At 42.1% G+C, this 13,447-nt stretch overlaps 1 protein-coding gene across 1 annotated transcript; it reads left to right on the plus strand.

Moving 5' to 3' along the window:
- The first annotated feature begins 2,061 nt into the window (after positions 1 to 2,061).
- Mrps30 (mitochondrial ribosomal protein S30) lies at positions 2,062 to 12,220 on the plus strand. The gene is made up of 5 exons (XM_055595804.1): positions 2,062 to 2,645; positions 4,711 to 4,856; positions 5,393 to 5,498; positions 7,235 to 7,411; positions 9,334 to 12,220. The coding sequence occupies exons 1-5, from the start codon at positions 2,081 to 2,083 to the stop codon at positions 9,648 to 9,650; spliced, it is 1,311 nt and encodes a 436-aa protein (XP_055451779.1). The 5' UTR covers positions 2,062 to 2,080; the 3' UTR covers positions 9,651 to 12,220.
- The last annotated feature ends 1,227 nt before the right edge of the window (positions 12,221 to 13,447 follow it).

The following is a 13,447-nucleotide window of genomic DNA, read 5'->3' on the forward strand; positions in this document are numbered from 1 at the left end:
TGTGTGTGTGTGTGTGTGTGTGTGTGTGTGTGTGTGTGTGTGTGTGTGTGTGATGGCTGTGAGCGATGAAATTACATCTTCCCCCAAATCCCTATGCCGAAGCTCAAACCTTCAGTGTGACTGAATTTGCAGAAGTAATCAAAGTGTTGTTAAAAGGAAAAGGTTAGGAACCTGTAATAATAGGATTAGTCTTCATACAAGAGAAAAATAGAGGTTGTCATGCTTTCTTTATGCAATGTGAAGCTGTTTGCTCTCACAAGGTTCTGTCCACAGTGGTACTGTCACCTTGCACTTCTACTCTCCAGAACTATAAGAAAATCTCATCAGTTAGCAGTCTAAACAGAAAAACAATTAAATCTACATTGCATTATGACATTTGAGTTCAGCAGCTTCCTAGCTACTGAGAGTTCCAGTCAGAGTCCTAACAATACAAGCAGCTGTGCCCAGAAACCCTTAAGTTTGACTCTCTTCCTTTCTCTTCTCAATTCATATTACTTCCCCTTGTTTTGTCATAGCCCCCAGAGAAGACTGCTCAGACATGCATTTAAGCCAACAGAAAGCCTGTATTAATTCATGTCGTTCCACTTTTTGTATCTTCAGGTTAGACCCCTCCTTCAGAATTTCTGCATGTGTTTCTCCTTCATGGACCTCCCCTCACTAATATTTGCATAACTCCCTCATCTTCTACTCAGGCCATTGGCATCAATTGGCTCAAATAATATGTCTATAAGGAGTAACACTCTGGTCATGTTTTCTTTGGATTGTAAACACCTCTGCACACACTGAAGGGCACCGATGCTTACTCTGTCCACTGCATTCTTCTCATGGCAACTATGCCTGTCTAATAAATTACAAAATTAGGTAATATGATTATATCTTGACTCACTGCTAAGAATGCAAGGTCACACAGACACTTACTTAGGGTTAACTGTTCCCAGAGCTAACATTCTCATCTAAAATACGTGCTGAAATTGTATGCCAAATTATAAAAAATGATTTATATTTTATATGATACTCTAAAAGAATGTTTTTGACAAAAAGGTACTTCAATTTATATTGCTATTCTGCACCTCACCTTTATTCTTTAAGTGCTGAATATGAACATGAAGATTGAGATCATGTCCTCCTTTTGTTATTAATGTTAAAAGGATATTAAGATTCTGGTACTTCTCACATGAAGCGTAAACGAAACATAGCTTCCTCGTTTCTAAACTTCTGTCTTACACACCTGATGCTTCATAAACCACATCATCAGTTGTAACCTAAAGATGCGCATACATTCCTTTCAGAAGCAAAACGTTTATTTGCAACATGCTCTAGAATTATTTCCATAAGTCAAAATCACTATGATTCTGGTTCTTAGTTAGAGTATGAGTCACTGGAATAGGCTGTCTGAAAATAACTAAGACTTTGAGAGATTTTGTTGATTTTTCAGATATTTCTTGAACAACCATTATGCACATTTATCGACTGGTTGCTGAAGACTGAAAAATAAAGAGATCCTTTTTTCACGCAGATTGTTGTGAAGAGTAAGTTCCTATCAAAATAACAACGGGTTTAACACAGAGCAAAACTCAAAGTGTTTAGTATTTATGTTATGCACCTCACCTGCGCACGCGGCAAACTCAAGGAAAAACACATTTTCTAAAGTTTAGAAGCATTCACGGGCAAGCGCTGCTGGCGTAACTTTCAAAATTAGCAAGCACAGCTAGAGAGATGCTGTATTTCCTCAAACACCTTTCCAGCTCTAACTGGGGTGGAGGGAGCTCGGTGTGAGAGACACCAATGAGACCGCGTGTCTCGCGGGGAGCGTCGTGTGTCAAGTTTCCCGTTGGGGGAGACGGCTAAGCGTCGGCGCCTGAGAACAGCGCAAGCCCCTAAGGCGACCGACGAGCCGGCCCTCCGGGTCGCGGCCTTCCTCAGACGCTCTCGCGCACAGGTTCTCAGAGGAGCAAGGTGATTGGCTGCGAACCGAAGGACGCAGGGCGCCGGGCGTCCGCTCCGGGAAGGACCGCCCCTACGGCGAGCGAAGAGGAACCGCTCGCGGACGGCGGCCTCGGTTCCGGGTCGGCGGGCCAAGATGGCGGCGGCCGGGCGCTGGAGGCTGGTGCCCCTCGGCCGGCGGCTGTCGCGGCAGGCGGCCGCGGCTCAGGCCCCCGAGGCGGGCGGCCCGGGGCTGGCGGCGACGCCCGTGGCGCGGTACCCGCCGATCGTGGCTTCCCTGACCGCGGACAGCAAGGCGGCGCGGCGGCGGCGCATTCAGCGCTGGCAGGCGACGGTGCACGCGGCGCCCACCGTGGACGAGAAGATGCGGATCCTCACCAAGATGCAGTTCAAGAAGTACGTGGTGTACCCGCAGACCGGCGCGCTGAACGCCGACCGCTGGTACCAGGCCTTCACCAAGACCGTGTTTCGGTCGGGCCTGCCGCCCGCGCCCGCGCCCCCCGCGCCCTCGCTCGACCTCGCGGGCCTGCGGGCCGCCGTGTGCGACGGCATCCTGCAGGAGCACCTCTACCTGCGGCGCCGCCGCCAGCCCCGCCCCGACCTTCGCCGGCTCGTCGCCTCGTCCCTCCTGGACCAAACGGTGGGGACCCTCGTGAGCCTGCTCGCGCCACTCAACCCTGCCCTGGCCACCGGCGCCCTCGGTGAGCGTGGGGCGCCCACCCAGAACCCGGGAGTGGGGAGGCGGTAGCGAGGGCTGGCCTCCCCGACAGTGTAGTAGCACCGAGTTTCTGCCTGCCCTACTACCGACTGTTGGTTAACTGCAGGTCTCCGCGGACGCCCATCACATTTCCATAGCTTGACCCGGTTCTGTCTGCCCAGCCAACAGTTTTAAGAGGCTGCTGGACAGTGCACCAACTTGGGGTTGTCCTTTGACTCCTCCGCAGGGAGGCTGTGTGACCCATATGTAAAAACATCGACCTCTCTTACTTTGCTTAATTCCAGTATGAGAATTACAGTAGGACTGTTTGGTCGTAGAATTGTGAAAGTTAAATATTAGCTAAAATTCCTAACATTTTTCTTATCATTTACTGTATGTCATCCCTTTTTCCCGAGTTTCTAATTGCCAACTGGTTAACCCTCATAATAACACAGCAGATGTCATGAATTCATTTTATAAATGAGGAGTAAAAAGGCACAACTTAAATATTGCTGTCTTAAGGCCCAGTATCTGGTAGGTTTAGGGGTCAAGATTCGGTCCTAGTAAACAGAAACTTCTGTTTGTTGAGTGTGGACATGAAAAATAATATAGCCAGGCATGGTGCTGCAAGCCTTTAATCCCAGGACTCAGGGAGGCAGAGGCAGGTGGATCTCTGAGTTGGAGGCTAGCTTGGGCTACAACTGGAGTCCAGGACAGCCAAGCCTACACAGAGAAACCCTGTCTCAGATAAAACGAGAGAGAGAGAAAGAATGTAAAATGTTTTTGCTTGTTTGTTTTGGATGGGGTGAGAGTGCTGGGGTTTGAACTCAAGGACTAGAATACACTGCCATTGAGCTACATTCCAGCAGATAATGATAATATGTTTGTAATTCATTTACGTCTATGATCCAGAGGGTGACCTAATAATTACTCAACTAATTCTACCATGGCTGTAGAACTAATTCTACATGAGCCCATCACAGCCTTATAGAAGGTAAACGAAACAATATAAACCAAGCCTTATTGATCACAATCATACTAGGCCTTTATTTTACTGCCTTACAAGCATCAGAATATCTAGAAACCTCTTTCTCTATTTCAGACAGCATTTACGGCTCAACATTCTTCATAGCAACAGGTTTTCATGGACTTCACATAATCATCGGATCTACCTTCCTTATCGTATGCCTTTTCCGACAACTAAAATTCCACTTTACATCAAAACACCACTTTGGGTTTGAAGCAGCAGCATGATACTGACATTTTGTGGATGTCGTATGACTTTCCCTTTACGTTTCCATTTATTGATAAGGCTCATGTTCTCTTAGTGTAAAAAGTACAATTGACTTCCAATCAGATCTAGTAAAAACCTAGAAGAGAACAATTAACCTATTAATCTCCCTCCTAATTAACATCATCTTATCTTCTCTTTTAGTCACTATTGCATTTTTTATTCCACAAATTAATAGCTACGCAGAAAAATTGACCCTATAGGCTCTGCTCGACTACCATTTTGAATAAAATTCTTCCTAGTAGCAATTACGTTCCTTTTATTTGACCTAGAAATTGCTCTATTTGTGCTTAACTGAACTTTGTAGTGCCTGTATTCCCTTCCTCAGTTATAAAGGAAAAGTAGTATTAGAAAAACACAGTCATTTTTTTCTACTAACCATTGATAGCTTAGAAAACTTAAATATGTTCAGACTAAGTTCCTCTTGAACAAAATGGCAGTGATTGCAATTATATGTACCCCTTAGAGAAATTATAAAAATAAAGTTATTGCTTCATAGGTCAGTTTTCATTTTATTCTGGTGAGTGTTATTGCCGTTCATTTGAGCATCTTTACATTTAACTGAGTAATCCTGTTAATTACAGTGTTTAGCAAAATGAAGTTTTTGAGTGTTGTACTTTAGATATAATGGTTCAGTTATGTAACTGGGGTTCTTATATGCTGCAGTTTTTAACATGTATGTATTTTAGACATGCTATTCTTAACATGTTTATGGCTAAGTTAACTAACAACCATTTTTCTCTGAGTAATGGAGAAAACTTTGAATCTCTTTTGATAGATTCTAAGCGCCCCGTTGACTTTTACTGGTTTCGTGGTGAGGAAACCATTCCTGCTGGTCATCGGAAAGGTCATATTGATGTTTTACGGTACCAGATAAATGATAAACCACACAACCAGATTCGAATATCTAAGCAGCTCCCCGAGGTAAGCTGGTGTCCTTTGTCACCCAGTGTTCAGCACTGCCAAAAGCCAGTCAGGCAACCAGGCGAATGCAGAGAAGTCTTTTGGGTAGATCTCTTGCCTTCTCCGTTTGTTTTATGTTGGCAACTGAACTGGAAAAGCTGAAATCTTTTCAGCTTTTTAGTTTGCTATGATCTGTTCTACGAAGATTGTTTCAAGTACCAGGATCTTTAAAATGGGAGAACACTTTAGGCCTCAGAGTACATGTTAGTGTAGGTGAGCTCTTTTTTGATGATGCAGCCCCAAGCTCTCCCGAACTCAAGATATTTCAGAGTATTGATTAGGAAAGCCCATCCTGCAGACTGTGTGGATATTCCAAACTGCAAACCTGAAGGCTGAAACACTTCTGGTCCCTAGCATTTGATTCAGAGGTGCTCAGCCTGTGTAATCAAATCATTTTGTAAAAAATAACTCAATGAAAAAATCTGTAAATCTAAGATGGTTATGAATGAGGTGGAAGCAAGTGCTTCTGAATTTCCTGTGTTTTCTTCTCTTCCAAGTTTGTGCCACTGGATTATTCCATTCCTGTAGAAATCCCTGTTATGAAGTGTAAGCCCGACAAGATGCCGTTATTCAGACGGCAATATGAAAACAGCATATTCACCGGTAAGTTTCTCTTCATCTATTGACCCATAAATATATTCAGAGTTAACGCATCCTTTAACTTCAGTGGAAATTTAATTTTGGATTACTATTTTACTGCTTTTCTGGCGGAGACAGGGTTTCTGTAGCTCAAGCCTCTGGACTGACGGTGGCCCTGACTGCCCATGAACTTGGGAGCCCCCCTGGTGTGTAGGAGTGTATCTTCCACACCCAGCTTAATTTCAATTCTTAAACACTAACAGGTTCAAGTGCGTATGAGCAGTATCATTCATAATCTCAGTGTATTGTAGCGTGAATGAAAATTGGAGAGAAATTTAGCTCTTAAATTTAAATTTGAAAATGTTGTGTCTACTGATTTAGCAACATTTAATCTTCAAAAATTATTATACTTGCTAGGCCTTTTATTTCATTAGATGGAAAAGTCGTTTGTATTTTGTATGTTTAGAACTGGGCTTAGGATTGTGATGGCCTTTTATTGAAGCTTTGTGCTTATTCTGCACATGGCAGCTACATTAGGAGTCTATCCTAACACTCCTTGATGTTCCGTCCCTTCCGTACACTTCCTCCTCAGATGACCCAGTGAAGGTTTGAAGAGAGCATTCTATTAGTCCTCCAGGCCACTGTGTTAGTCCTTTCTCACTCGGGTTTAGTGGCTGGGAATTCTTTTTGAAACTAACAGTGAATAGTGCATGTCTGTATTTAAGAAAGCTGGACCATGAGCTCTTTCTGCCTTTGCTCTCCTTTCCCCTTTCTCTTTCCTTTTCTTTGCTTTTTATTTTATTTATTTACTTGTATTATTCTCTGCTTCTGTTTTGCTTGTTCTTCTCTCTCTTTCTTTGTTACTGGCTGGTTTGACACTCACTGTGGAATGGCAGTGGCCTTGGACTCCGCAGATCCTCCTCCTCCAGATTCCCACTGCTGAGGGTGTGTGCCACCCTGTCAGCATTATGTATGTTTAGGCTCAAACCAGAGCTTCCTCCATGCTTGGCAAACACTGCCCACTAAGGTACTTACTTCTTTACTTAGAAATACAAAAACAGCCGGGCACAGTGGTGCACGTATGTAATCCCAACACTCAGGGGGGCGGAGGCAGGTGGATCTCTGTGAGTTCAAAGCCAGCCTGGTCTTCAAAGCGAGTTCAGGACAGCCAAGGCTCTAGAGAGAAACCCTGTCTCGAAAAACCAAAACCAAAAAAAAAGCAAAAAAGAAAAACCTTCTTATAAAAAAATGAACAAAGATATTAGTACATTAATTGTAAAGAAGCTCTTTTGTGTTATTTTTTCTTGTAAATGTGGCACATAATGAGTGTAGGTGTATGAGTGCCGGGAGTCATGTTTGGAGAGCATTCTTCTTTCTGTGGTGTGGGCTCCAGAAATTCAACTGCAGTCTTTAGGTTGCCCCTGGGTAAAGTCTATCCTCTGAGGGATATTGCAGTAGTAGCTCTTAATGTCTGAGAGGGGTTGGGAGAATTAAATAATGGTGAATTATAAGTTCCTTTTATGTGTTTCTTTCTGGCTTATTTTGGGTCCTGGTGAGCTTTGTACTAATGAACAGGTTGGGAAATTGATACTAATAACCATAGTCAGTAAAAAATTCTAAGGTGATTCAGTCCATTTATGTCTTTTGAGTACTGAACATATGTTCCAAGAAAGCTATGCTTGAAACAAATGTTAAAACATGTGCCTCTAGGCTTCTGCATGCTCTCATTTCATCAGCAATGTGTTCATTGTTTCCATTAGGCTCAAGAACAGCAGATCCGTGCTGCTACGGTCACACCCAGTTTCATCTGTTACCTGACAAGTTAAATAGGGAAAGGCTAATAAAAAAAAACCAAGCTGAGCAGGTAGAAGTTGTTTATAGGTCTAACGCCATTGCAAGTCTTTTCGCTTGGACCGGAGCACAAGCTATGTACCAAGGTGAGCCCAAATGCGGTGGCAGTTGTCATTCTGGAAAGTAAAACATGTTGAGAATAGAATTATTAACATTTTTTTCCTTTAGGTAAAAACAGAACCTGGATGTGAACATTTTGCAGATTTTATGTTGATCCAAAATGCAGTTATTTAAAAATCCATAATGAAATATTCTACATTTGAAATTTTGCAAGTACACACGTGCAGTCTGCTTTTACTCTGATTACTTCCTTTATAAATATATTATATTCTAGTGTTTTTCACAAACATTTCAAAAATTGGTTGAGTAAGTCAAATCTTTGTAGGTTTCCTCAATTTGTAAAATTTTCAAGTTAGGAGAAAAATTATGCAGGAGTCAAGATTCTGGGTAGGAAGTGCTCCGTTCATTGGTACAAGTACACAGTTAGATGTCTGGGCCTTGGCATGCATGTGGAGGTCACAAGGCAACTTTCTGTGGAGTACACTTAACCTTTTTGTGGGTCCCAGGAATCCAGCCTGGGTCTTCCGCCCTTGAATATTTTTATGGCAGAGTGGTTAGCTTTAGAGACAGTGTTGAAAACAGACAGGCCTGACTCACCTAAAGCTTTTGTTACAGTAGAAAACGAAAAATAATCATATACCATTTTCAGAGTGGTGTTATGGTAAAAGCATTTGAGGGAAAAATCTATTTGAATAGAGCCATTACACAAAGATGTCCAGAAGTGACTTCCGCTCAAAGACCTGAATGGTGATGAGCTATCATGAAGACTCTAGGGGAAGACACATTGAGGTAAAAGGAGTAACCGGAAAAAGTCTCTACAGGGAGAACAGGCTTTTGAAGTCCGTAGGGAACAACTTAGAAGCTGGTGACTGGAGGCCAGTTAAGAAACGAGGAGGGAAATGGTGTGACATGATGTAGCAGAAGGTAGAAGCTATATCCTGGGGGACTTTATTTACCCAGTTTGAAGTTTGGGCCAAGGAGTGCTGTCTACCAAGCAAATTCTCTACCAGTGAGCTGTAATCCTCATCTTCCTCAGAGATCAGTGTTCTACATCAAAGCCTAAAGATACAAAATACGAACTAGATTAATCCTGTACAGTAACCCAGGAGGAATTGTTCTTAGTGAAGTCTCTTCAACTTTGTGCTTCCATTGCTGATTATATATTTCTTAAATAGGAAAGGAAGCTGGCAGTAGGTAGGATTGAGGGAGTCAGGAAGGGTGAGTGGTATGTTCCAGTGACACTGTGTCTTCATGAATGATAAGCTCCTACCTACTGCATTTGAGCAATAACTTTTGTTAGATCTTGCCATTAAGAATTAAGTATAAAATGTACATGTGGAGAAGTTGATTCCTGACCTTGGTGGTGTGTAGGAATATTAAAGCAGTCAGGCTAGAAAAGAAATCAGAAAACTTAAATAGGTAAGTATGAAGCATCCTGGAACCTTCTGACCTGAGACACCAGAGACAATGACAGCATTCTAAAAACCTGAACATACTCAGTTGGCACTGGATTATTCAAAGGCATGGTGTTGAAACCATAGAAAAACTAGACTTTTTCCTGAAGGTTTTCAGAGCTGTGTATGTATCAATATTTGATGAAATAAGTGGTCATAATAGATCTTGGGTTTTACATGGTTCTAGTGTGGATATTTTTCGAGCATATTTGAAGTCATTAAGTTAATACCAGATGCAGGCACATTCCTGTAGGCAAAGCTTAGATAACTGAATGAATGCTGGAAGCTTCTGAAGGCTGAAGTTATTAAGGATGGATCATAAGTTTGGGGTCTCTAGAAGGGAGGAAACACTAATACAGCAATAGAATAGAGTTAGTGACAAAAACAGGGTACTCAGATCTTCAGGGATTGAGAGGTCTTTACTGGCTTCCAGAATGTTTTATCTTGATATTGCATATCAAGGTATGTAAATCCAGCATTGTTTTCTTCTGCAGGGTTCTGGAGCGAAGCAGATGTCACACGGCCTTTTGTCTCTCAGGCCGTGATCACAGACGGGAAACATTTCTCTTTTTTCTGCTACCAGTTAAATACTTTAGCACTGACTGTACAAGCTGATCAAAATAACCCCCGTAAAAACATATGTTGGGGGACACAGAGTAAGCCTCTCTATGAGACAGTGGAAGATAATGGCGTGAAGGGCTTTGACGACGAGGTTCTCCTGCAGATAGTCCACTTTCTGCTCAGGAAACCAAAAGAAGACACAGCCCAGCTGGCAGGAAGCCAGGAGACAGCACCCAATCCAGGATCCTGAGGATAGTTCAGTTTCACCAGAGGAACAATAAAGTCATTGCAGGATTTTGTACTGTCAGTTATTATTAAACACATTGATTTTTTGAGAAAAACAAAAATCACTTCTTATGTTAACTGTCATTGCACTTTACACTCTGTAGATTCTTTAAAGATTTAGTTTTAGATGTAATGATAGTGATTTAAAAATGATTCTCAGCTGATATGCCTTAGGAGGCTTGGGTGAAAGAAGAGCCTGCTCTAGCAGGCTCTGACCTTCACACATGCCCTGCCTCTGTGTGTCTGCCTGTCTCTGAAGAAATGTTTAAAAAGAAAAAAATATATATTTATGTTGTACTAATAATAATATTGAGTTACTTTAAATATCTTGGTATTTTGTATCATTAAAGGTGATAACAGTGGGGAACTGGAGAGAACCTGAGTTGATCCCAACACTTACATGTGGCTTACAGCCCTCTGTCCTGACCCAGTGCCCTCTTCTGACCTATGAGGTGCCAGGCACACACTGGTCCATACAGAGACATATGCATGAGAAGCACCCATACACACAAAATTAAAACCATTATATATGTCGGGTGTCTTGTAAATAACGTGTTAGAGCATTCTTCATAAAGGCTGTTTTGTACAAGCTAAGCTGAGGCTTTACAATGTAATGTTTGGTCTTCATTTTGAAAGGATTTTGATTTAAAACCATATACAATATGACAAGGATACTTTGATGGTAGCATCTGAGTAATCAGTTACTGTTCAACGGGCTGTATAAGTGGTGCCCTGCTAGGGACACAGGCTGCTGCCTTGACCTGCGTATTCCTCCTTTGCTTTTCCAGTTTAGAATCTAAAACCAGATGTGGTCATTTACTAGAAGTCGAAAGGATGTAGGTTAATTACCACAGTTTCTTTAGCTTAAGGTCTGACATACCACGCATACATTTTTAACATTTGTTTTTCCTGAATGTTTTGGCCATGTACCGTGTGCATGCAGTGCCTGCAGAGGCCAGAAGAGGGCATCAGACTCCTGGTGTTACTGATACACAACCAATCCTCTAATCACTGAGCCCTTTCCACCCGTCTTTTAATATCCACAAATTTAGTTATTTATGTGGCTCCTCCACATTTCCTACTTAAGGGTTTGTGTAACTATGAGTAGATTTTTTTTCTTTATAATTCTTTTTATTGCTGAAACATGGCTAATGTTGATTTTTGTCCATTTCTGTGTTAAAAGCTAATTTACCAATTGAGTAGTTTTTGCAGTTGATTCTTAAGAGGTGTAGTACCCTAAGTCCAGTCTAATTTGGCTTTTTGTTACCTTGCCTCTCAACTTACGTGAAAATAAGCATCCATGAAGAACTGTGGGCAGCGCTTCAGTCTGTCGTTCTATGTGACTTTGATGATTGCCTTGGTTGAAACATTTCTGGCCGCTATTTCTTTGACGATTCTTTCACATCCCCCTGGCTACTCTTCCTCTGCCGTTCTTGAAAGATTGACATACCTCCAGGTTTTATACTAGTTTCCATATTTATTTAGTTCCCCTACTTGTCATCAAATCATAGGGATTTAGATATAAATTCAAAATTAGAACTTGCCTTCAATTTTATCATAACTTCACGGTTCATTGGTCTGAGTAAGTAAGCTTGCGGATAATTTTCTCCATGAATTTCTCATTCCCTCAGGAAAAACATTTTTGCAATCCAGAAAATAACTTAATTTTAATAATATTGCCAGGTACAATGGACACATGCCTGCAATTCCACCACTCCCCTTCCCTCATTCCCTCCCAACCCTACCCTCCCTCCCACGTCTCATACCATGTCCCTCCCCAAGTCCACTGATAGGAGAGGACCTCTTTCCCTTCAATCTGACCCTAGCCTATGAGGTCTCATCAGGACCGGCCACATTGTCTTCCTCTATGGCCTGGTAAGGCTGTTCCCTTTACTAGGGAACCCACTTGGCCACTGACCTGACATGGGCTACCTCTGTGCAGGGGTTCTAGGTTATTTTCATGCATGGTCTTTGGTTGGAGTATCAGTCTCAGAAAAGACCCCTGGGCCCAGATTTCTTGCTTCTGTTGCTCTCCTTGTGGAGCTCGTGTTCCCTCCAGGTCTTACTATCTCCCCCTTCTTTCCTAAGATTCCCTGCACTCTGCCCAAAGTTTGGCTAAGAGCCTCAGCATCTACTTTGTTAACGTGCTGAGTAGACTCTTTCAGAGGCCCTCTGTGGTAGGCTTCTGTCCTGTTCCCTGTTTTCTCCCTCTTGCCTTTCTGAGTGAGGATTGATCATCTTACCCAGGGTCCTCCTTCTTGCTTAGCTTCTTTAGGTGTACAGATTTTAGTATGTTTATCCTATATTATATATCTAACATTCGCTTATAAGTGAGTATATACCATGTGTGCCTTTCTGCTTCTGAATATGTCACTCAGGATAATCTTTTCTAGTTCCCACCATTTGCCTGCAAATTTTATGATTTCCTTGTTTTTAATTGCTAAGTACCACAATTTCTGTATCCATTCCTCAGTTGATGGACATCTGTGTTGTTTCCAGATTCTGGCTATTACGAATAAAGCTGCTAGGAACATGGTTGCGCAAATGTTCTTGTTGGGTACTTGAGCATACTTTGGATATATGCCTAATAGTGCTATAGCTGGATCTTGAGGAAGCGCTATTCTTAATTGTCTGAGAAAGCGCCAGATTGATTTCCAAAGTGGTTGTATAAGTTTACATTCCCACCAGCAATGGAGGAGGGTTCCCCTTTCTCCACAACCTCTCCAGCATGTGTTGTCACTTGAGTTTTTGATCTTAGCCATTCTGATGGGTGCAAGGTGAAATCTCAGGGTTATTTTTATTTGCATTTCCCTTGTGACTAAGGACCTTGAGCATTTTTTAAGTGTTTATCTGCCATTTGATATTCCTCTATAGAGAATTCTCTGTTTAGCTCTGTACCCCATTTTTTAATTGAATTACTCGATTTGTTGCTTTTTAACTTCTTGAGTTCTTTCTATATAATGGATAGGAGAGATCAGGGATACAAGGCACATACCTATGGCCATAACACCCTGAACATGCCAGATCTCATCTGATCTTTACTATTAAGAGATGATACAGTTTTATCTTTGGGGAGAGGCAAGGGTAAAAAGTGAACTAGACACAAAGAAAATAAATGGGAGAATTGCCACAGAGACTGTATAGAATTACACACACACTCCAGAAAGGGCATCTTTATTGTCCAGAGTTTGGTAAAACTTTCTAAAACAAAAGCAGTAAGATAAAGTTGAAAGACATCTCACAAAGCCTGAGAAATATAGCATTTCAAGTGTTTAGAAATGGTTACTGCCGGTGGGTAATAAGCAAAGGTAGATGTGGTGGTTTGAATAGCATGGTCCTCACAGGCACATAGGGAGGGGCCTTGCAGGAGTGGGTGTGGCTTAGTTGGAGGAAACACATCACTAAGGGGTGGGCTCTGAGGTCTCCATCACAGTTCACTTCTGCCTGCAGATACAGATGTAGGACTCTCAGCTCCTTCCACACAGTGTCTGCCTGCACATTGCCATGCTTCCCACAATGATGATAATGGAGTAAATCCATGAACCTGTAAGCCACAGCCAGCCAAATGTTTTCCTGTATAAAAATTGCCATAGTCATGGTGTCTCTCCACAGCAATAGAAATCCCAACTAAGATGGTAGAAGACTTGCAATTTGGCAATAGCTGCTGATTAGCGTCACTTCTACATTAGCTTGTGTAACAGTGAGACTGTCATCATCTCCTACCTGTTCAAAATAATTTTAATTATTTTAAAATGACTTTAG

The sequence above is a fragment of the Psammomys obesus genome, unplaced genomic scaffold (assembly GCF_907164565.1).
Source record: "Psammomys obesus unplaced genomic scaffold, mPsaObe1.curated_primary_1811, whole genome shotgun sequence".
Classification (NCBI taxonomy): domain Eukaryota; kingdom Metazoa; phylum Chordata; class Mammalia; order Rodentia; family Muridae; genus Psammomys; species Psammomys obesus.